General features: G+C 39.3%; 2 protein-coding genes across 2 annotated transcripts in view; one reads left to right on the plus strand and one right to left on the minus strand.

The window, feature by feature from the left end:
* Positions 1 to 2,131: 2,131 nt before the first annotated feature.
* Positions 2,132 to 14,350, minus strand: LOC148424067 (isocitrate dehydrogenase [NADP] cytoplasmic-like). Its single transcript, XM_088415715.1, has 9 exons — positions 14,204 to 14,350; positions 12,480 to 12,609; positions 8,616 to 8,907; positions 6,823 to 6,925; positions 5,813 to 5,990; positions 5,462 to 5,613; positions 3,288 to 3,428; positions 3,045 to 3,207; positions 2,132 to 2,840 (listed from the first exon to the last, which is right to left on the minus strand). The coding sequence occupies exons 2-9, from the start codon at positions 12,599 to 12,601 to the stop codon at positions 2,747 to 2,749; spliced, it is 1,245 nt and encodes a 414-aa protein (XP_088271841.1). The 5' UTR covers positions 12,602 to 12,609; positions 14,204 to 14,350; the 3' UTR covers positions 2,132 to 2,746.
* A 1,219-nt stretch (positions 14,351 to 15,569) lies between these two features.
* Positions 15,570 to 21,917, plus strand: part of LOC148424068 (voltage-gated delayed rectifier potassium channel KCNH8-like) — a 122,670-nt gene continuing 116,322 nt past the window's right edge. The window contains exon 1 of the mRNA XM_088414928.1: positions 15,570 to 15,704. Coding sequence (XP_088271054.1) covers positions 15,629 to 15,704 — 76 coding nt within the window. The 5' untranslated portion in view covers positions 15,570 to 15,628. The remainder of the gene's footprint in view (positions 15,705 to 21,917) is intronic.

The following is a 21,917-nucleotide window of genomic DNA, read 5'->3' on the forward strand; positions in this document are numbered from 1 at the left end:
CATCTAGAGTATGCAAATGACATTGCTCCTTGAACTCGATTTACAGTAGTTGAGACGTGTGTTTAAACTTGGGGAAATAAATCATGTTATATCTGGAATTTCTCCGGCATTACAGAATTATAAACCTGGTATAGTACTAGGAAAAGTGAGGAAACAATTATTTTCTTTGTTATTTAATTCTTTTTCTTTGTACTTGTTTCTTCCACTTGAACTCATTCTGCTTCTAGTCTCTCTTCTTCCTTGCCAAATGTTCCTCTTTTAACTTCAGAAACACAAAAATATCATCCATAAAATTGTTTGAGGGGTGAGGGTGGAGCAGTGGTTAGCATGTCTGCCTCACAGTTTATGGACCCAAGTTCAAATCCACCTCACTCCGGCCTTCCTGTGTGGAGTTTGCATGTTCTTCCCGACCCTGCGTGGGTTTGTGGTGAATTTCTCGTACGTTTGTCGTGGTTCTGGCCCAATTGCGTTTCCGGAATCTGACGCTAGGCAAGGCTGGTTGGTGATGAAAATGAAGACATCTTGGACTCAGACATCTTGGTTGGAAAAAGATTTATTCTATAGTTTCATACAGCTGATTTTAGCCTGACTTGCTCATGAGTCAAGATGGCGAGAGCCCACATGGCCCTTTGTTCTTTTTTAAAACCCCTCTATCTCCTCCTTTACTACTCATATTACATGTCTTAGTCTACCCTTGGCAAACGGTCATTGGTTCAGTTAGATAAGGTCAAACGGTCAGAGGTCCAGCAACCCCCAGCAACCCCCAGCCCCCAGGGGAGGCCCAAGAGGAATGCCTTTGTCTCTCTTGTCTGACTTAGAAGTTACTCTGACAAAAACTACTACAATGTTTTTAGCAGAATACTAAAGAAATTAACATCCCAAAATACACTTCCGGTGCTCTCCGGGCATGCATGGTGCGATTGGATGCGTGAATGGTTGTTCCTCTCCATGTGCCCTGCAATTGGCTGGCTAATAGATGAGTGTCACCCACCTACTGCCCTAAATCAGCTGGGATAGGCACCAGCAAGCCTGTGACCCTTGGGAGGATAAGCAGCTCTAGAAAACGAATGGATGGCTAATGTTCTTTGTGTCACGAGAAGCTGGATCAAGTTACCACTCGCCAGTTAATCATGCAGAGACAGACAACATTTCACAGTCACAGTCATAACATCACTGAGTGGGAAGTGAAACCTGAAGTCAACCTGCAAAATTCCATGACTCACTTTTACGATATATTTATGTTGTAAATAAATTATTGACTTGTTCTGTACATTGTAAACTGTGTGCATAATTATTAGGCATATGAACATTTTGACCATAATCATCATTTTTGTGCATATTTTCAACTCCAGGCTGTATAATTTTGACATTTCATTAGCAGATCAGTTTATGTGTATTTGTGTAGTGAGGGAGGGTGTGGCCTAAATACCCTCTATCAAGGTGTATGCAATTATTTGATAGCTTCTTTGGATTTGTGTTTGTTGATTTCATAAATACTGCTATTGTTTGTGCTCACACACATTCCACACACATTCCATTTCAGGCTTACGAGCACATTTCAGACCTATTCTACGCACTCTTATAAGAGGCCCCAGATCAGTCTTTTGATGTTAGCGATTATAAATTTTGCTGTGGCGGAGCTCACATGCTAAAAACGGTAATGCACCGGAAGCAGACATATCCAAAGTCCGGCCCGGGGGCCAAATGCGGCCCGTTGTCAACTTCCATCCGGCCCGCAGCCTCCGTCATAAAATCAATAACGTGCGGCCCGCATGAAAAATGAATACATTGGGCAGCAGCGCTGTTACCTGCGTGTGCTAAATGCTGCCTGCTATCTATAGGCTTAATTAGGAACAGCAAATTAGTATATGAGTAATTGACTATATGAGCCCCTAATTTTCTAAAATGGCGAAGATCAACAAAAGGAGGAAAGTTGAGCTGCAGAGTGACGCAGTCATATGCATTTTTCAAATTAACAAAAACACATGCTTAAGATAACTGAAATGAAAATAAAAAAGCGAATGTTAAACACAGAACAGCTCGCTGAAATGTATTAAATTGCTGTTATATGTAAAACGTGTAAATCAACAAATCATTGAACAGAATACCAATACAAACCGTAACATTTGAATGAATGTTGCATGGAAATTATTTATTTGTAAAGAAACATTAAAAAAACATCAGATGGACATTAGTGAGATTTTCTGGCAGCATATTTTTACAAAGTTGCAAAAAGATAATATTAAAAGTAATACAATATATTAATACAAGTGTTCTATTTTCTTCATTTGTTAAGATTAACCAATATTTGAGGTCAAAACAAAAACACTTCAACATTATTGAAATGAATTACAAAACAGTCAATTTTCTGTCACTCGGGACAGAAAACATGAACCACATTTTCTTTTGTTAAGACCACAAAAATAGTGTGGTTGTTTTTCAAATTAAAAAAAACAACTCACAATTTGGATCTCCATGTTTTATATTGGAGAGTGAAATAATGCATTTTGTGTATTAGTACATCATTCGAGTACAGCGCAGTCCACTTACACTTCCCATTTGAAGTAGTAATGAATGAATATTTCTAGTCCAAAGGCCTGCAAGAGATGAAGGCCTGTTCTTGCCTGTTCCCATGTAAACTGGGACGCTCCAGCAGCAGCGGTGTGTGTGTGTGTGTGTGTGTGTGTGTGTGTGCGTGTAGATGTGTGTGTGTTCCTTGCGTGCACTTGTTAGGCATTTATATGCATCACAGCTTGGGCTGTTTGGCCAGCTTGGCCTTCAGGTTCTCTGCAAGCTTGTCCAGGAACTCAAAGGTGTTGAGGTAGTCAGCACGCGTCACGCTGGAAGCAGAGAAAGATTTGTGAACAAATTGATCATTTAGCCAGGACAGTAATTCTTACCCTCAGAAAGACTGACATGTCCAAATTTGATTCATGAATTGACCTAATACATTTTCAGGTTTATTTACAAGTGCTATTTAAACATCCACATATCTAAAGAATTTCCATACAACCGAATTGCAGCCATTTTTTAATGAGACTAACTTTGGCAGTCCCTTGATGCAGATTGCCAAATCCTTGGTCATGAAGCCTGCCTCGATGGTCTCGACACAAACAGCTTCCAGTGCTTCCGCGAACACGCGCAGCTCCACGTTGCTGTCCAGCTTCGCCCGATGGAGGAGGCCTCTCGTCCACGCAAAGATGGAAGCTGCGAGGATCAAGATGCTGCGATCATTCTCTCAAAGAAACAGAACACCTGTGTTTGGCTGATTGCTGAAGTCTACTTACCTATGGGGTTCGTGGAGGTTTCTTTCCCCTGTTGGTGTTGCCTGTAGTGGCGTGTCACAGTGCCGTGTGCCGCCTCAGATTCAACGGTTCGTCCATCAGGACAGATCAGCACACTGGTCATCATACCCAAGGAGCCATAGCCTACAAGTACAGTAAAAAAGACCCGCCAATATGCATATGTTTGAGCATAAAAAATATACAATACTGTACTTTGTAGCCCTAATTTTGACAGTTTACTTGGGTTTCATCCAATTGCATTTAAAGGTGAAGCTTATGCAACACTCCCAACTAAAGAAGGGTATTTCTATAGACACAATTCTTGAAATAAATAATATTAGAATGAAGTATTATTGATTTTGATCAAAAAGAGCAAAAGACATTAAATATCTCGTAATTTGGATTTAATTTGGTCAAAGGTTTGGGCACTGTGACATTAATTAATGAACAAATTGGGCAATTTGCCTTGAATGAGCTGAACAGTTTGAAGTTAGAATGGCTTTCATCAGTTGAAAATGATGGAAAACTGTAAAATTGTACAATATAATTAACTTTGGGAAAGTTATTGTGAAAATGCTTGAATCTAGGCAGATTTCATTATAGCGCCATAAGTATCTTGAATGACCTGGTCAGTTTAAAGTTGAAATGGTTTAAATTGGTTGAGAAATGTGAAAGAAATTTTTAGCCATGTTTTGTTTTTTTTTGCAGGAGGCATCAGGGACTGAGTTTTCCGATTTTTGCAATGATGTGTTTTGATGAAACCAGGCATAAGGGGGCTGTTAGTTTTAAGTTATAGATAAAAATATGAATTATCCTAAGACTTGTCATTTTTTAATTCATTAAAAAGAAAAACAAAACAAAAAAACACCCTCATTGAAGTCTTGACTTCCAGTAGTCAAAAAGTTCCAATTGTAATAGAAACGTATGAACTTAAGATATAAGTAGATAAATTGATGCAGTTTTGCTTTCAACTTTTTTTTTTTAATCCAACAAGCTATTTTGCGCGTGCCTTTGAATTTGCCACTGGCTGACCGAGAGCAGTGGTTCTCCGCCTTTGTTCATTAAAGTACCCCCTATGAATTATGTTTTCAGCCAACTACCCCTTAACAAGTGCAAAGCATTTTTGGGTAAAAATAAACACAATTAAAAAAAAAAAAAAGACTTAAAACATGCCATCAGTGTTAGACCCTTTAAAACTTGATTTGTCCACAAAAAATAATCAACCTTAAGTGTTCTCTTTTGGATCATCGGAAAAATTTGTTATCAAAAAGAAATAATTATTCATAAATATTTTTCCACAAAAAAAAAAATAATTATTATACAGTGTCAGACCTGTTCTCAAAAAATAAATCAATAAATCAATGAATAAATATTTGTCCATAGAAAAAATATTAAACATAAAGCTTCATGTTTCGGGGTTACAGTAGAACTCTGTTAACAAAAATAAATCATGTACCGGTACTTAATTTTTGGGATTAAGTAGAGATCTGTTCACAAAAATTAATCTTTAACTTGTTAATAAATATTTGTCACTCCCCCAAAATAATGGACATAAAGTGTCAGACCTACCTGTAAAAAATTAATAATTATAAATAAATATTTGTTCATAGAAAAAAAAAAATCAACTTTTGAGATCATTGTATAGATCTGTTCACAAAATTAAGTTGGGTCGAACCGTAGTAGTATGGGGGAGAATCTGGCTTTTTACAATAATGAAATTGAATAACCCACTGAGCATAACAGTTGTTTCATGAACTAATATTTTCCTGAAACAATTAATTTAATAATTATTTTATTTTGGGTTTTTTTGCATGTTTGTTTGTTTTATTTAAAATCTCGAGTACCCTCTGAAGTTCCTTCAAGTACCCTCAAATTTCACAACTGATAAAGGGACCAATGAACTTCGAAAACAAACATAATGTGACCTTTTAGCACAACATCAAACAGAAACCAGACTGATGAACAGCGTTACCATCACCGTGCCACCACCATTGCTGTGCAATGCATACTTGAAAAACATGCTATCCCTCACCTCATAGCAGGCAGAGAATGTCATCCGGACATTGTGGAATAATCCAAATATAATTCATCACCTTTCTTCCTTTAACAAGTTTACTGTATTTATAATTGTTGCTGCATTTCAGATTTGGTTTGCGGTTTTATTGACAAATGGTCACCTTGAGCCACAGAGTCGGACTGTACATCGCCATCGTAGTTCTTGCAGGCCCAAATGAAGCCTCCATCCGATTTCATGGCCTGGGCCACCATGTCGTCGATCAGCCGGTGCTCGTACCAGATACCTTTGGTCTCAAACTGAGCACGGTATTCCCTGTTGAACAAGGATAAGCACAAAAGCAGATGATTTGCACTGTCGGCTGGGGACTGATGAGATTTGCTTGAGATGATCCCAACAACAGACTTATATTACCAAAGGTATGTCTTATTTTTTTTTTTGCTCTACCACTTTTAGTTTTTTGACTTGTGTTTCCACCTTGCATTTGAAAAGAGATAATTGTGTGTGTGCATACTTCTCATAGATCTCTTGGAAAATGTCTTTGAATCGTCCGTCGTACTTCTTCAAGATGGTGTTCTTTGTACTGAGATAGAGAGGCCAGCATTTAGCCAGAGCCATCTGGAAGGAGCTGTGAGCAAAGTCCTTTATGGATTTATCCGTATTGTACATCCCCAACGCCACACCACCAGTACCTACATACAAATATAAATGAATATTGGCAGAGGTCGGTGTTCCATCAGTAATGACAGAAGAGCTGTTGTTCCGTCAGTTTTCTCACTTGTTTTTTTTTTTTTTTTTTTTTTTAACTTCGCTGAAAACACTTATCAGAGCATGTTCTGGAATAAAACATGCACTGAAAAGTGTTTTCAGCGGAAAAAAAAAACAGAAGTGAAAAAACTATTATGGATCTACGGAGTAATGTGAGGCTCTAGGACAACACTTGCTACTTCGCGATTATCCCGCTATATATATATATATATATATATATATATATATATATATATATATATATACACATACACACACACACACATATATATTTGTGTGTGTGTATGTGGCCATCTGTTGCAGCAGCATCTGATTTCGTGAATGAAAAGTGAAATGATGATTGTTCATTATTTAATTGATGATATGCCATCACTGCTTTTAATGGATGTTACTTGTTGATGAAACTGGAATATGTTAAGTCGTATAAAACGATATGATTTTAATTTCCCTTACACTTTTGATTGTGCACTTTTACTGACTGGAGAAAGTTTTATTTTTATTCATGTACTCTATATATGATGTAATTATTTTTCAATCTAGCTAAGTTCAGTCTTCAAGAGCAGTCCTCTTGTTTTCATTGTTTTCAGTCCTCTTGATTTTACCTGCAACGTGAAAATTGGGATCTATATATGTTTATAACACACTTGTGTGGTAGTAGTTGTGGTAAATGAATGCAAAAGATGGAACAAATATACCGGTGTGTGAGCACTGTCGGGTGCTTGAGTGTTCATGGCTACCTACAAACATGGTGCATACCTTCAAAATTATGGACGACGAATTTCATCGGCTCTCCGCTTGCGGGCGTATAGATCATCTCCACTTTGCCAGGCCCGGGAACAACAAAGTCAGTGGCTTTGTACTGAGGGGAATTTTGAAATATGTATAAATAAATGACTCATAAATGACCAATTTCACATTTAAAGTAATGCTCCCTGTTTGATGTAAGAGAACGTTTCATAGAAATTGCGCAACTTTACACCACATCGTATGACACTTCACCCAGATAGAGTTCTTGTTCAGAGGCCAAAGCACTGTTGACTCTGGCCTGCGGGCGAGAACATAATGGTCCAAAGGCCGGCTTATGAAATATGATCTTTTACAGTACATCTCATGATGACAGAGATAACCACAAACCGGCAAGAGAGAGTAAACAGCTTGTTATGCTTTGAGTGAAACTGAGAAGGTTTTCAGTCAATGTGGGAAAAAACTCAAAACAGGTTATATGTTGAGTTATTTGATAACAAGAATTTTATCAATATACCAGACCAAAAAAATACTTATTGGCATTTAAGTGTGCTGCTAAATAAATGCAAAGTGTGTAATAAATATTTTTTAAAGAATGTATCTCGAAAATCAAGTCGAACCACATACTTCCTAGCAGTTTCCTTCATTATCTTAAATTGCATGTGGCTCTATATTTTATGATGTGATAGAAAGGATGTCAAAGATTACTTCATAACTGTCTTTCTGCGGTATTATTTAAGGCTTTTAGAGAATATTACTTATTTGTGTTTTCCTCATTTTCAATTTTTTTTTCACAGTTTAATCTCAAGGAATAGCGTTTGACATTTTCTGTACTATATATTGTTTAGTTTCAAATGTTTTATGGAAGGACGTACAAAAAGTGAGAAAGAACAGTAAGACACTAAATGAAGATTAACCAATATGAGTCAATAAAACTTAAAATATTGAATATTTAAATACAATGATCCCTTGCTACATCGCGCTTCATCTTTCGCAGATTTGAAGGTTCCTTGTATGCCAGACAGACGAGTCAACCGTAAATGCACATGCCACGGACACTCCCCAGATTTCGAACTACTGCAGTACACATATTTACTTAAATTTTCAATTATGAAACCTTTAAAAGTAACTGTACTGTTATCCCTTCCTGTTTACATCCCGTGGCTGTAGTCGGGAACACGGAGAGCCGCAGCGGCCCTTGGATTAGTGGAAATCAGACGTCGAATTAGAGTGAAGCTTGTAGCTGACCAAACATGATGAAATAGTTTACACTTGAAGTTCCAATGTACTGAAAAAGAAATCTAGATAAGAGATTCACAACACTCTGCGGGTACTCCCTTCACATCCCTCTCACAGCGTGTGAGAGTTTCGTGAGGAAGACTGCACAGCTAATCTGTCAGTCGGATCACGGCACTCCTACAAGACACGTGATTGGTTCCCAGCGTGCCCATTAACCAATAAGGGCCGGAGTGGGTACAAATCCTGTGCAGGAGTAGATTACAACTCCTGCCTTCATTGGTCGATGGCCGTCCTTGCCATCGTTGCTATTGAGGTAAGTACTGCATTTGATGGAAATGCATGGTTTTAAAAGACCAACATTCATAGTACCAATGCTTTCAGATTCTCTCATTACATTACAAAACATGCTTGTGTTAATGTGTTATCTTCCTCGAAACTAGAAATGGGGTGGAGATTGAATTTCACATAATAAATTAGCATTCATCTAGCGGATTTATGTTCGACTAAATTTTACGTTTGTTGGAACATTTTGGTGTTTAAATACACAATGTTTAATGGACACCTACCTGATCGCCATGGGCGTGCCTGCCGATGATGATGGGCTTGACCCAGCCAGGCACCAGGCGAGGGATGTTCCGGCAGATGATGGCCTCCCTGAAGACGGTGCCACCCAGTATGTTCCGAATGGTCCCGTTGGGAGAGCGCCACATCTGCTTCAGTTTGAATTCCTCCACACGCTTCTCATCCGGGGTGATGGTGGCACACTTGATGCCCACACTGTAGCGCCGCACCGCCTCGGCTGCCTCCACCGTCACCTGATCATCTGTAGCGTCGCGGTTTTCCATGCCCAGGTCATAACTGGACAGGCAATTTGAGAAAACTTTTTATGTCGCATGACATGGGAACTCTTGAGGAAGACCAGGAGGTTTTGTTTCTTGTTTCTTTATGAAAAGTTATGTACCTCCGAAAAAGACATTGTAAGAAAGTTGGGCATTTGAACCCGGAACCTCTTACCTTTGAGGCGAACCTGTTTACCACTGTGCCGCCCTAATTTAGGACTTTTGACAAATTAAATTTTCAAGATTCAAAGATCAAGGGCACCCCACTGTTTCTTAGTGATTTTTGTGAAGTTCCACACACAGATAATGTTGTTATAACAATCCCAAACTAACAATGGTACTTAGGAATTTTTTATTTGCAGAAGTGGGCATTTGCCTACATTTGCTGGTCTGAATTTTGGCAGAGCCCCGCCCCCTTCCGCATCGTCGGTCCGTCTTTTTTTCAAGCCAGGCAAAATTGTAATCATTGGTCCGTCGGTGTATTTTTGCGCAACCTTCCGCCACCACAATGAGGGTGACTTTTGACAATTTGTTTTTCTGGTCCATCATTTGTCAGGTACTTTTGTCTGCATACATACAAATTCTTTTGTCGATTTTAGTACTTACACTTAAAGTTAACACCATGTCTGTGGTACTACAGTTACACTGCAATTGAAACACAACACAGTAATATAAGTGTAAAACGATAATAAAGGCAGCCAAGGGATTTAACCCTTGGTTATATTACGCCATCATGTTTGGTACAGGGGACAAGAATGGGATTAGTAAGCAAGTCCACTGGATGGCATTATCATGCTTTACATGACTCTTGATTGGTGGATGTTGGTTCACATTTATAACTGCCTGCCCTACAACTATAGAAGACGGTTTCAGTAACGTTTGTCTAAATTTCATCTGTAACATACACTACAAGTGAAACAAAGTATTGCTGAGGTTGAATTTACTTAAAAAAAGACAATAAAACGTTTATATACTTTTCTTTTTATTCCCTATCTGGCATTTACTGGACAAGAGCTAATCAGAGAAAGAATGCAACTTTGGTCTGCATTCATTGGTTACTTCAAACACATCTCAAAATACTCTAATCAGCAACAAACCTGAAAGCTGGACTAAGACGGGAAGCAACTACAAATAAATCTCTGGTAAAGTCAGCTGTGTTATAGCATGACAATGAATGACAAGTAGTGAATGGAACCAACACAGTTAATTCACTCATCTGAACTATGAACGTATGCTCGGGCTGTAGCTGTGATGTATTAAAACAAAAAAAAAAAACAAAAAAAAAGATATTTGAGGAAAATAAGCCAAAGGGTGTTGAGGGCAATAACCTACATATATGCAATTGTCGAATTGACCTTATTTTTTTGCTACTTGTACCTCTGGCATGTTGCATGAAAAAAGGAATTAATGTCCAAGCTGACCCAACTTTGGTTGCATGAAAAGGCTTTGTTTGAGAGCGGTCATGACCTTTCACCTACTTTCTCCATCCTGAACCACGACATAGCGATGTGACACCCATGATTAGTAGTTTACCATTGCATTGAGACGGAGAGGTTCAGCATGCAAGATCTGGTTTAACAAGTACTTTGAATGGCACATCATCACCTCAAGATTCTTCAGCCATGCAATTCTAAAGAGGTTGCAAAGTTGTCAAGAATGTGCAAACTTTACACACTGAGCTTTTTTTTACTTACAATTTCCATCTTATATTTCTTTTGCAAGTCTGACAGTTGTCATGCCCAGTCATTGACTGTCCACCATTTTTTCAAGTCAAACTAAATCGTAATCGCTGGTCTGTCAGAAACGCAATAACACATTTTTAACAAGACAACACAGATTTTTGCAGAGGAAGCTCAGCAGACATGTTGGACGTACTGGCCAATGGTCACACCAAATAGGTTTCAGGTAATGGCGAGAAAGATTCAATTGTTGCATTATGATTACGATTGTCTGAGAAGATTATTCTTACCTCTCGCAGCTACTGAGGTAACCCGTAAGACTGCTGATTGGACAAGACTCTAAAATGCTAGCAATTACCGTCTCTGCGGATTCTCTGGTGAATCCTGTACAAATTTCCATGGGGTTTGCTCTTCCTTGTGGACCACCTCAACATTCTCGTTTCAGACGACGTACATCTGACGGAACGTCTATGCCAACGATTACGACGGATGAAACACACACGTTCCGACATTCTTATTTGGCTATTTTATTGCGATTTTCTGTCACTCGCCGGTCCGTCTGCAAAACTGGTGCCCTTCGGTGACGGACCGAAGGACCATCTGTCCGTGCTGACGGACTGCCCACTTCTGACGATTTCTGCAACTGTTGGCTGTGGCTAGTATGACAGTGAACGGTCATCTCATTGAAAAGTGTTTTAATAAGCATAGGTTTGGGTAATAATTCAATGAAAGTGTGTGAGCAAAGGCTAAAAAATAAACGTTTACGGCTGAGCAAAACATTGATGAAAGTTGCCCTAAGCCAAAGTCCAGCCCATTGACACTTTACAATCAGTGTTTAGACTATTGTGGCACATCAGATATTTTACACTTAGAATTTTTGTTATTAGGTCTGGCAGCTGTTTTAAACTCATTGTTCATCAATAAATCTAAAACGGATTACGATTATGCTCTATCACGTCAAGTGTTTCAAACAATAAATCCCCATTTGATTATTGTGTATCTACAGTATGGAAATAAAACAATAAGATGGAACAGTTATAACCTTTGATAAGTAAAATACAACAGCATAAAACAAAAAGGAATTTACAAACGTACAGTATGCCCATATATGCCCATAGTTACGACAGAAAGCTCAAAGCCAACACTAATAATCTGAATTCTTACTATGCAAACTTTCATCTATTTGGGACCTGGACATACCTCCCACCACCCTCAGTTGTGACTGCACAAACAAATTGTCTAATAGGTGTAGATCAGGCATGTCCAAACCTGGTCCTCGAGGGCCACCTACAGTAGCCTGCATGTTTTTGATGTTTCCGTCATCCAATGCAGCTGGTTCAAATGATCAGGTTTGTTGTCAGGCTTTCGATGAGCTTGCTGATGAGCTGATCATTTGAATCAGGTGTGTTTGGAGGACAGAAACCTCCAAAACATGCCGGATAAGCGGCCCTCCAGGACTGGGTTTGGAAATGCCTGGTGTAAATGATTCCAATCACAATCAGATCTTTTGGTTGCTGTTTTAAAAAGATTAGCAACATTCCACTGATAATCGGGAGGGTAAGGTATGAAGAAAATAATTTAGCACTTTTGGACTCAGAATGTCAAGTTTGAATTTTAACCTGCATAAAAATGAAACAACAAATATTCCCCCAAATTGTTCCCCAGTGTTATTTGCAGATGTTTTTGGCTTACCTTCCCCTTAAATCAAGCATGAATGGTTAATGTTAGTGCAATCACCTCCAAATAGTTTTGGGGATGGAACAAATTATTTTTGTTTTCATGCATTTCAATGGGGAACAACACCTTAATTTATGATCACTTTAAGTTACCAATGTGATCACAGACCTAATTAAGCTTATACTTTGTTGTTCCATTGTGAGAGTAAAAACCTTGCAGTCTATAATGTTATTACCTGTGCAAGTCCAGTTCCAGGTAAGGAAAAATGAGCTTCTGCTTGATGAGCTCCCAGATGACTCGGGTCATTTCGTCACCTTGCATCTCCACCACAGAACCGGCCTTAATTTTGGCAGCCATTGTTTATTCTGCAAATGCACGTGGAACACAAGTGTTGGAACCAGGGAAGTAGTCAGACAAGGGACCAAAGTCCACACTGAGTTGACTTGTCACCTCTTCTGTAACCAATGAGTAAGTGTTCATCATATACAGTCAAAGTTTTCATGACATAAAATATGAGTACATTACTAGTCAAAATTTTGGAAAAAAAGCCATCTTTTTCAATATTTAAACAGTTTCTGAATTGTAGCTCAGTTCATTGGCATTATGATAAAATATCGATGGAATTATTTGGTTAAAAAAAAAAAAAAAAACATCGATACTTGGTTGATTTGATTCTTCAAGCACATTTTGCCCAGATAACTGCTCTTGCTCTTGGTGTTTTCTCAGTCAGCTTTATGATGTGTAAGATGCTTTACATATGCATTACACATGCATTTTCATAAATTAATTTATATTTTTTGACAGCTTAATGTGACTGAATGGCCATGTGAGATGGAAGGAGTTTCATCACCTCATCTCCTACTTTGATCTCATCATGCACTGATTCTCAAGGGAGCAACCAATCAGCATGATCAATTGTTACCAATGCATGTACTGTGATTAATGGCTTGCTCTTTCAAATCACATATAAAAAGCACAATGACACAAAATCTCCACATTTTTCACAATTCTAAACTTTTTTTGTTGTTTTTACTTAGTTTTGTTTCTGTTTGCGTTATTAGTGTTGCAAATGTGTGCATTCTATCTCATGAAACCATGGTAAGGTAAACAATGATTGCTCAGCCATTGAGTTTGCTTGTTACGGTAAATAATGATTTTCAATGACAGTTACTGTTACACTCAAATGTTCTTTACTGCAGACAGATTATTTGACAATTAGTATTCAGAAATCAGAAGTCACAATAAAATATCAAAATCTTCCTTCGAAAAGGGGATGGTCCGAATGTGACTAGGGGTTGCCCCTACGTAGCTCCGCCCCTGCTTGAAACACAAGCGGATTGGATCGAAGCCATCGCTATATGGCGATGGTGGGAGGGGCGATGTTAGTATCTTGGTGAACGGGTTCATTCATAATGTGGTTCAGGAGTGGTCGCAATAATGACTCAGCTTTAAACCCCCGCTTGGGCGTTTAAAACTGAAAAGGGAAAAGCAGCATAATTAATTAAAAATCATCCAGAGTTCTGGGTTTAGCGCCAGTGTTTTATTTAAACCAGATTAGTTCCTTAGAACTTTTCCTCACAAGAAGCTTTTATGTGGTTCAATGATTCATTTCGTGTCCAGACAAGTCCAGACCATGATCTGATAGGAGGAACACTCAAACAGGAAGCTCAAGTACAATCAGAAAAAGACAAGCTATTTGTTACCTGGAGAGAACAAACATCAAAACATCAAAACACCACAAGAACCGTCCCCCACACGACATGTCACTTAAGCAAAGCCACAAAAATCATTTGATTTATATTGAACTGTAAATCTCCCTACAATAATTAAAAAGCCCCTCATAGCATCGCTTGGTTTGCTTCAGCGCGTCAATGCCGACGCGGACAATGGTCGTGACGCAATTACGACTGTTTGACAATCTGCCACGAATACGGAACGGGAATTACTGCAGATCCTTACCTTATTTTGCAGGGAAAAAAGGATGAAGTTGAGGGCAGTGTAATTCCTGCAATTTCCCCGAGTTGGGAGCGCCTGCGACAGTTCAGAGGAAGGAGAACTAAGCAGTCAAGCAGGTCACGGGCTTCCTTGTTCAAGCCAATATGACAAGACGCGAACCAATTAGCGAAGAGAAAAAAATATTAACCACCAATCAGACGCAAACGTACGAGTGAGTGGGCGTGTTATCATCGTTTCCAAGCTAGTTTTGTATTTAGTGCAAATGTATACTAACATGGTGAGATACACGAAAAGAAGAAAAAAATATACATATATACATCTAGTATTTGTGTCAATGTTTAATATTTTCTTACAAACTCAATTATTTATCGATAAAATGACCTTTAATCAAAGCTGTGTTTTCATTGCTAAAAATGTTCCTTTTCAACCACTAGATGTCAGTAGCTCACTGTGCAAATGATTCCCCTTATTCGCTCGCTTTCATGTAGCCATGTGGACCTGAGGAGAGAGACAAAAGAGCGGCTGGTTTCTTGGCCCAACATCGCCGATTATGTCTAAATGTCATCGTTCATCATCGATGTCAACTATTTTTAAACTCTTGCTTCGGTGACATCAGTCAAATATCACACGTAGAAACTTCAACGTACTTGCTCACGATGACTAAACGCCAAGTAGATTTAAAACAAAAAGTTACTTATTAAATGTTATACGGAAAGAAAGTATGCAGACATTACACCCCCCCCCCCCCCCCCCCCACACACACACCATATGCATCGATGTCATGGATGTGCGTTTGTTTGTTCAAGAAAGCCATTGCGCACGCAAAACGCACCTGCCTATCACTTTTTTTTTTAACAGAAACCAGCCGAGATAGAAGTATACGAACAAGCAATTCTTTGTTGTCCCCCATCTCCACTTTTAAAGAGGACCGCATCACCAGGACCTTACAGGCGTCATGTGACTCGGCATCTGCTCTCTCTTGATAACCAAGAGGGAGAAGGAGGGAGACAGAGAGAGAGAGGGATGAGGAGGAGCTTGTCGCTATAAGATTCACTCACACACCATCAGCACCACAAAGTCACAGTGCATCCGTCCATCTATTGTTCGTTGCGTATCTCCAGCTTTTGTTTTTGTGCGTAAAAACACGCTGACCTTTGCGCACTGCTCAGCTGGAAGGTGCGCATTTTCTAAGCACTTACGCTTACACTCCAGCTCGCTCTCTGTCTTGGGCTCGATTATGGTCACAGCCCCCGCGGTGTCAAGGTGGAGCCGCCACGGGTTTCTCGGATCGGTGCGCTCCTCCAGGGGCTGGGATGCGCACCGGGTACATCCCGCTTTCTGCCGAGCTTTGGTTCTGAGCAGCGGGAAGAGGAGTCCAGCGGCGCCCCGGGGCGCCGAATCAGAAGGACCCAGTCGACCCGGAGCAGGATGCCGGTGATGAGAGGGCTGCTGGCCCCGCAGAACACCTTCTTGGACACAATCGCGACACGATTCGATGGCACCCGTGAGTAGTGATGCTGTTCTAGAAATACATTTTTTCATTTAATTTCTCCATACATAAAAATGCCAGAGTGTCTTAAAATTATGAATGTACACAGGACCATTCATTCCTGAGTGGTTGGCAGAATACTTAAAATACTGCAGTGGTACTTTGAATGAAACGTGCAGTTCGAGACTCCTTTATGAGGTTTTGATGAAATAGATCCTGGTGTTTGCAGGGGCGCTTTACTTGCAGTTTTGGTGGGGCTTTTGTTTTGCTTTTGGCGAGAGTGGTTTACGAACAGATGCAATGAGCATTCCCTGTGTGGTCAGGCCCATGCTGGGCAGGTGGGCGGGCGCGAGATGCTTAAATTTGCATTTGGGCTCCTTTCTTCTGTCCCTTCACACTGAATATTTGTGGGGTTTGTGTGAATGCTGCAAAGAGAACGGTCAGCAACTCTTTCCTTTGTGTCTGATTGAATGTATGAATAAGCAAATGGTTCATTTGACAAAGAGACCCTTTTTATTGTAACTAAGGGGTTGAACTAGCCACCTTAGTTTTGTAATACACTCCCATTCCAGCTTTTTTTAAACAGCTTGAAATTACACATTTCTATTTTCCAATGCACAAAGCAGGGTCCATTGATGAATGCTAGCTTGGTTTTGGTTCAAAAAAACCCCGTCAAATACATTGTGGAAAGAGATATGACATACTTGAAAAAAGGCTACCGTTACATGACACAAGCCCACTAGCCAGGCCCAGCATTGCCATTAACCATCAAGTTTATATAATAATATCCTCAGTAAAATCTCCCAGAATGATGTTGTTATCAAGTGACCTTCTCCATAGGAGGCAGAATGCAGCACTTCCTCAGTCGATCATCAATTAGCAATTCAATAATTACACTTCTTTTCTTCTAGCAGGTCTAATGTGTAAATATGATAATACAGTACTTTTTAAAAGCACTGTAAATATGAAGAGCATGGTGTCCCTATATTTTATGTATATGGTTATAGAATTAGACAAATTGAAGAGTGGAGTTGCTCATGGAATTGTTTTATGTCCATTTATTTTCTATGGTATATGGAAACCAAATCCTTGGCCTTGTCGGAAAAATATCAAACAGGTGGGCAGAATGTCTGTACCTTTGTATTGACTTGAGAATATGGTATGCCGTGTTCATGATCGTGCACAAAAGCACACCAACATCCATCTACTGTATGAATCACAATTCAATATTGAGGGGTCCATTTTTGAAAAAGATTGAATCCTTGCGCAAAGCAAACTTGACATTTCCTTCCATTGTCACTTCCTGTAGGCGGCCTCGTGTGTCAGTACACAGTTGCATACTCTGACAGCGAGATATGGTTCCACCTCAAACATCTCTGTGGGGATGCTCAGCACTTCACAGTTAATTGTTGAACGATAAAGACAGTTCTTCATCTTGTTGTCTCCATTATAATGGTGTCGTCTGCATGGGAATAAAAGGATGATAGTGCACAATACATCCACCCACTGCCTGCATCTCGCTCTCATTCACTCACAAGCACGCACGCACATACACACACACATACACACACAAACGCACGCACACACAAACACACACACACACACACACACACACACACACGCATTCTAGAAAAAAACTAACAGTAGCTAGAGAGGGGGGTCGCGGGGATACGTCTTTGTGTCCCAAGCGCTGCCTGTGTGGATCAGCCCCCATCACATCAGCTCTCTTATAGTGGCCCTTCCATAGCCAGCGCGCAAATAATTACACATCTCCTGCAGCAGCGTGTACAACCATTGTAATTAACTGCACAGATGTCAAGAATCTATTGTGGTCCATTCTTGGCTGCCTAATGGGTGCAGGGTGCTGATATGAGGGGGGTGGTGGTGCTAATTGTGGGGAGCAGGGGCCTTGCAGCACTTGCCACAGTGAGGGGACTGCTTAGAGTGGCTCTCGATTAATTTCTTTGAAAATAAAAATGTTGCTGCACAATGTTCACACTGGTGACTCAGTTATCGTATTAATTTTGGGCATTGAATGATATGCAGCACAAATATCCATCCATCCATCCATCCATCCATCCATCCATCCATCCATCCATCCATCCATCCATCCATCCATCTTCCTCAGCAAACAACCATTCACACTCACAATCACACATAAGGACAATTCAGAGAGTCCAATATACCTTCCATGCATGATTTGGGAATGTGGGAGGAAGCCGAATTGCCTAGAGGAAACTCACATGGGGATAGGGCGAACATGCAAACTCCACACTGGAAGGCCAGGGTAAGCTGGAATTCTTGTGCCATCTTTGAATGAAAATTTATAGATAACATTTTATGGGGAGGGGGGTTATCACAGGATGCGGTTATTTTTATATGGTAATTGACTCATTTAAAATACAGTATTGTATTTTAGACTACTCTTTTGTTCAATAAATACAGAAAAAGGCACATTTTTTGTCGTTGTTAAAACATGTGCACTTGTCCTTGTTACCTAAGCCCTGGGCAATGCAATGTAATTTTTAGTCCCTAGCAACCCCCCCCCCCCCCAAACTCACTAAAACAAGTGAATTTTGCTGCTTGAATTATTTTCTAAAAACACAAACTAAATCAGAATGCCATGCTTGGATGAGTGGGGCCTCATAGAACATTTTATTCTAAAGAATATTTTTACTTGACCTCCACTTTAAAGGTACAATATGTAAGACTTAGACCGTTCTTCATTATGGAAAGCAGGAGGTGCTGCATTTACCGTTGTCCATAGCAATAACAGACATGGCAGCCTCCAGAGGAGTGCCACCCCCCATGTAATATAATTTAATAACTAGACCTACGGTTATATTTAAAATATACTGTTGGTCGTTAAGAACAAATTTATTTGCAAGTTTTTGACATTTATAATCATTTGATTAATTCCTTTTAATGAAAAACTGTTTAAATCTTACACATTTTCCTTTTAATGCTGTGCACATGTAGAATAATGTCATTAGTCACCTCACTTTATCTGTGCAAGACAGTGACTGTTTTAGCAACAGAGGTTAAATGGCTCGGTAGTTAACTCATTAGGGTCAATAGGGATGTTTTAAATTTGATAGATGGCACATCTAAAAATTAAATGGGGGAATGGTGTATATAGAGGGGTGGTCATTAGAAAATACAGCAGCTCAAAGTGTCCACATTAATTAAAAAAAAAAATACAATTTTAATCAGACTAACCAGATGTATCTGAAAATGTTTACAAAGTAGTTTGGGGTTGTAAAAAATCTGAGATTGTTTTTTTTTTGCCTCCATTTTTGTGTATTACTTACCAGGGTGGAAAGTTTGCGCCTGCAACTCACCATTTGCATAGTGCTGATAAGATGTACATAGTACACTTTTTCTATTCCTTTTAAAATAAATGTATGATACTGATTAGGCATCTGAACATCAGGATGGAAATATATTTGACACTGATGCAGTTATCCAAATAAGTCATCATTGATTGTATGTACTTTAGCACAAAATGCAGTCTTGCAAATAGAAAACGTGTGAAATGATTGACGCCTCACTGCATGTACTTACCATAATAACGCTATTAGTAGATTCACATGAATGCTCATTAACATTTTTACTTTGGATGTGGGAACATTGAGACTTCTTTTTTTTTTTTGAAGTCCGAGCATGGAAAAGTCTTTCCCAGAAACGCCATACACATGCTTTAATCAATGTTCCTTTGCTTTTCTGACTGCTGCGCTCTTTCCATGGGCAGCAACAGCTGTGTGGGACTGCAATAGTCAATTGGTCCGATTAATTGAGTGGGCCTCGACTTGGTGCTTAATCAAGTTAGAGCCTGAGTAGCCTGCGTCATGCTGTTATGTTCAGAACCACAAGCTGCAGTTTCTACCTCTTATGCAAAACCTGACTGAAATGCATGGTGAGGATTTGTTGTTTATTTGTTTTCACAAATGATGTTGTTTGTTTAATGTTTTATTTTATCAGGTCAGATACAGGAAAATTAACAAACTGTAACAGAGAAGTCTGATATGTGTGTCATTGTGATTATAGCAAAAACTAATTCACAGAGATCTTCCTTAGAAGATATTTTAAAAACAGGATCAATTAGGTCGTTCATTAAATCACTGGGAATGAATGACCTGAGTTTTCAAATGTAGTAGGAAGATTAGGTGCATAACTAAAAAAAACAAAAAACAACAACAAAAAAACAGAATCAATGTACAGTTCAATCGCTGAAGCGGAAGACCTCTGAATTACATAAAATTCATAAAAGTTCAACTCTGCAAGACAGCTCAAATGCTGAATATAAAATAAATATAAAGTGCACGTAAAATTAGAGCTCTCCGTGAACAACTAAGTAATGAGAGCCCTCAGCATTTTTGAGTCTCAAAAATACTTTTGAGGCTGCCACCTCAAAATATCCCATATTTTCCGCACTATAAGGTGCACCCTAAAGCCTATTTTTTTTTTTAAAAACTGATGGTGTGCCTTATAATCAGGTGCACCTTATACATGGATCAATAATGAGATTGGGATTCGTAGATGGGGAATGAACTGATAAAGTAAGCTTTACCTGTTTCTTTTGTGTGTTTACAGTTGAACAAGGTTGGTCATATTGACATTGAGTTATTATGCTATTGAGAGTTTAGAGTTATTATTTGAGTTATTAATGTTATTACTTTGAGTATTACTATATTGTGATTGAAAAAGTTTTAAAATATGTCATTAATTGAAGGTGCGCCTTATAATCAGGTGCGCCTTATAGTGCGGAAAATACGGTACTAAAATGTACACAAATTACATTAATTAAATCTATCATATAACTTATCAATGCAAAACCTTTGCACATGCTCACTTCTACCAAAGGGAAACCAATACCTGGCCCAAATGAAAATGCTAATGAGGTAAGCGCATGCAAGGCAGCACCATATAACATGCTGATGATAAGAACTAAGATTAGCTAGCCAAACAAAGCACAAATGAATGAACTGTTAAAGGATAAACTAAATCAGTTACAAAACATCATTATTTTGGGTGCGACCCATGTGACTCGATACTAGTTGATCCATGGACCGGTACTGGGCCACAGACCAGCGGTTGGGGACCTCTGCCTTATGACACTTTACATCACTGCTTTACAGCAGAGCCTCCATAATGTGATACTTCCACGCTCAGTCTTATATGGACTCTGAAGCAGTCTTAAAGCCTGTTAATATTTGGTCTTGTTCAGGCGCAAATAAAAGCACTTTTGCCTAAAACAAAACCACTGCTCATCACTCTACATTGATGGAGTCATGGCATGATATTAGGACATTTTGGTGCAAACGACTTAAAAGCAGGCAAAAACTCCCTACAGTTTACAATTGTTACAGGTGAGCTGTGTGTGTGGATGTGCATGGCAGGGATGGAGGAGTGTGGGGGGATTGCGCACGTGTCAGAGTACAGAATTAAATGGTGCACGTGTTGAAGCGCCGTATAAAGTCAAATAAGTGGGGTTTTTTGGGGTGGTCGATGTGTGACAGCCACTAACCTAAGGGCAACTTAAGACAGATCTGGAGAGATGTGTCTCCCAACTACTGGCTCCTTCAGAAGTTTAGTTTGCCTGGTGGGTCAGAGTGAGGAGAGTTGGCTGCCGCTCTCCATACTCTGGAGCATTCACTGTTTGTTGTTTGTTAGAAAAGAAAATAAAGTTTGTGCTCAAACAGGAACACAGGTTGTTCAGCCTCCATACTACTGTTAGGAGATCACTGGGTGTGGGGGAAAAAGTAGGGAAGGTTTTATTAAATAAATTTCATCCACTTTATTTATGAACCTAAAATGTCCATCAGGGAGCAAATACTACCTGTCAAAATTCACAAGGCTTTTCCAGTCGTCATTAACCGCAAAACCGGGGGAACACTATAGTGGGAAAAATGTGCCAAATAATAGTAGCTACATGACTTGCAATTATGTCAGATAACCACTGATTTGAATCAAGACACCCAAGTGTTTATATCATTGGAAATGGGCAACTTATGGTAGACACCCAACATTTTCCTTCAAACATATACAGTGCATTTGTTCAAATAAAATCTATAAATTCACTTTACAGAGTGTTTAAGGTGCAATTGTGCTCCTCGCGAGCTGATAAGAAAACGTCAAACAACCAGCCCCTTGTCACTGTCATTTTTATGTGTGTGTGTGTGTGTGTGTGTGTGTGCGTTTGAAGCACCAAGTCTTTTTTCACCGTGT

Source organism: Hippichthys cyanospilos, chromosome 5, assembly GCF_059441005.1.
Source record: "Hippichthys cyanospilos isolate Australia breed blue-spotted pipefish chromosome 5, RoL_Hcya_1.0, whole genome shotgun sequence".
NCBI classification, from domain to species: Eukaryota; Metazoa; Chordata; class Actinopteri; order Syngnathiformes; family Syngnathidae; genus Hippichthys; species Hippichthys cyanospilos.

Excerpts from the sequence above, each read along its gene's own strand:
- LOC148424067 (XM_088415715.1), bottom strand. The coding sequence starts at position 12,601 with ATGGCTGCCAAAATTAAGGCCGGTTCTGTGGTGGAGATGCAAGGTGAC. Across the intron at positions 5,991-6,822 it reads CGTCGTCCATAATTTTGAAG|GTACTGGTGGTGTGGCGTTG; the intron begins GTATGCACCATG and ends ATTTGTATGTAG. Across the intron at positions 3,208-3,287 it reads AACCTCCACGAACCCCATAG|CTTCCATCTTTGCGTGGACG; the intron begins GTAAGTAGACTT and ends TGATCCTCGCAG.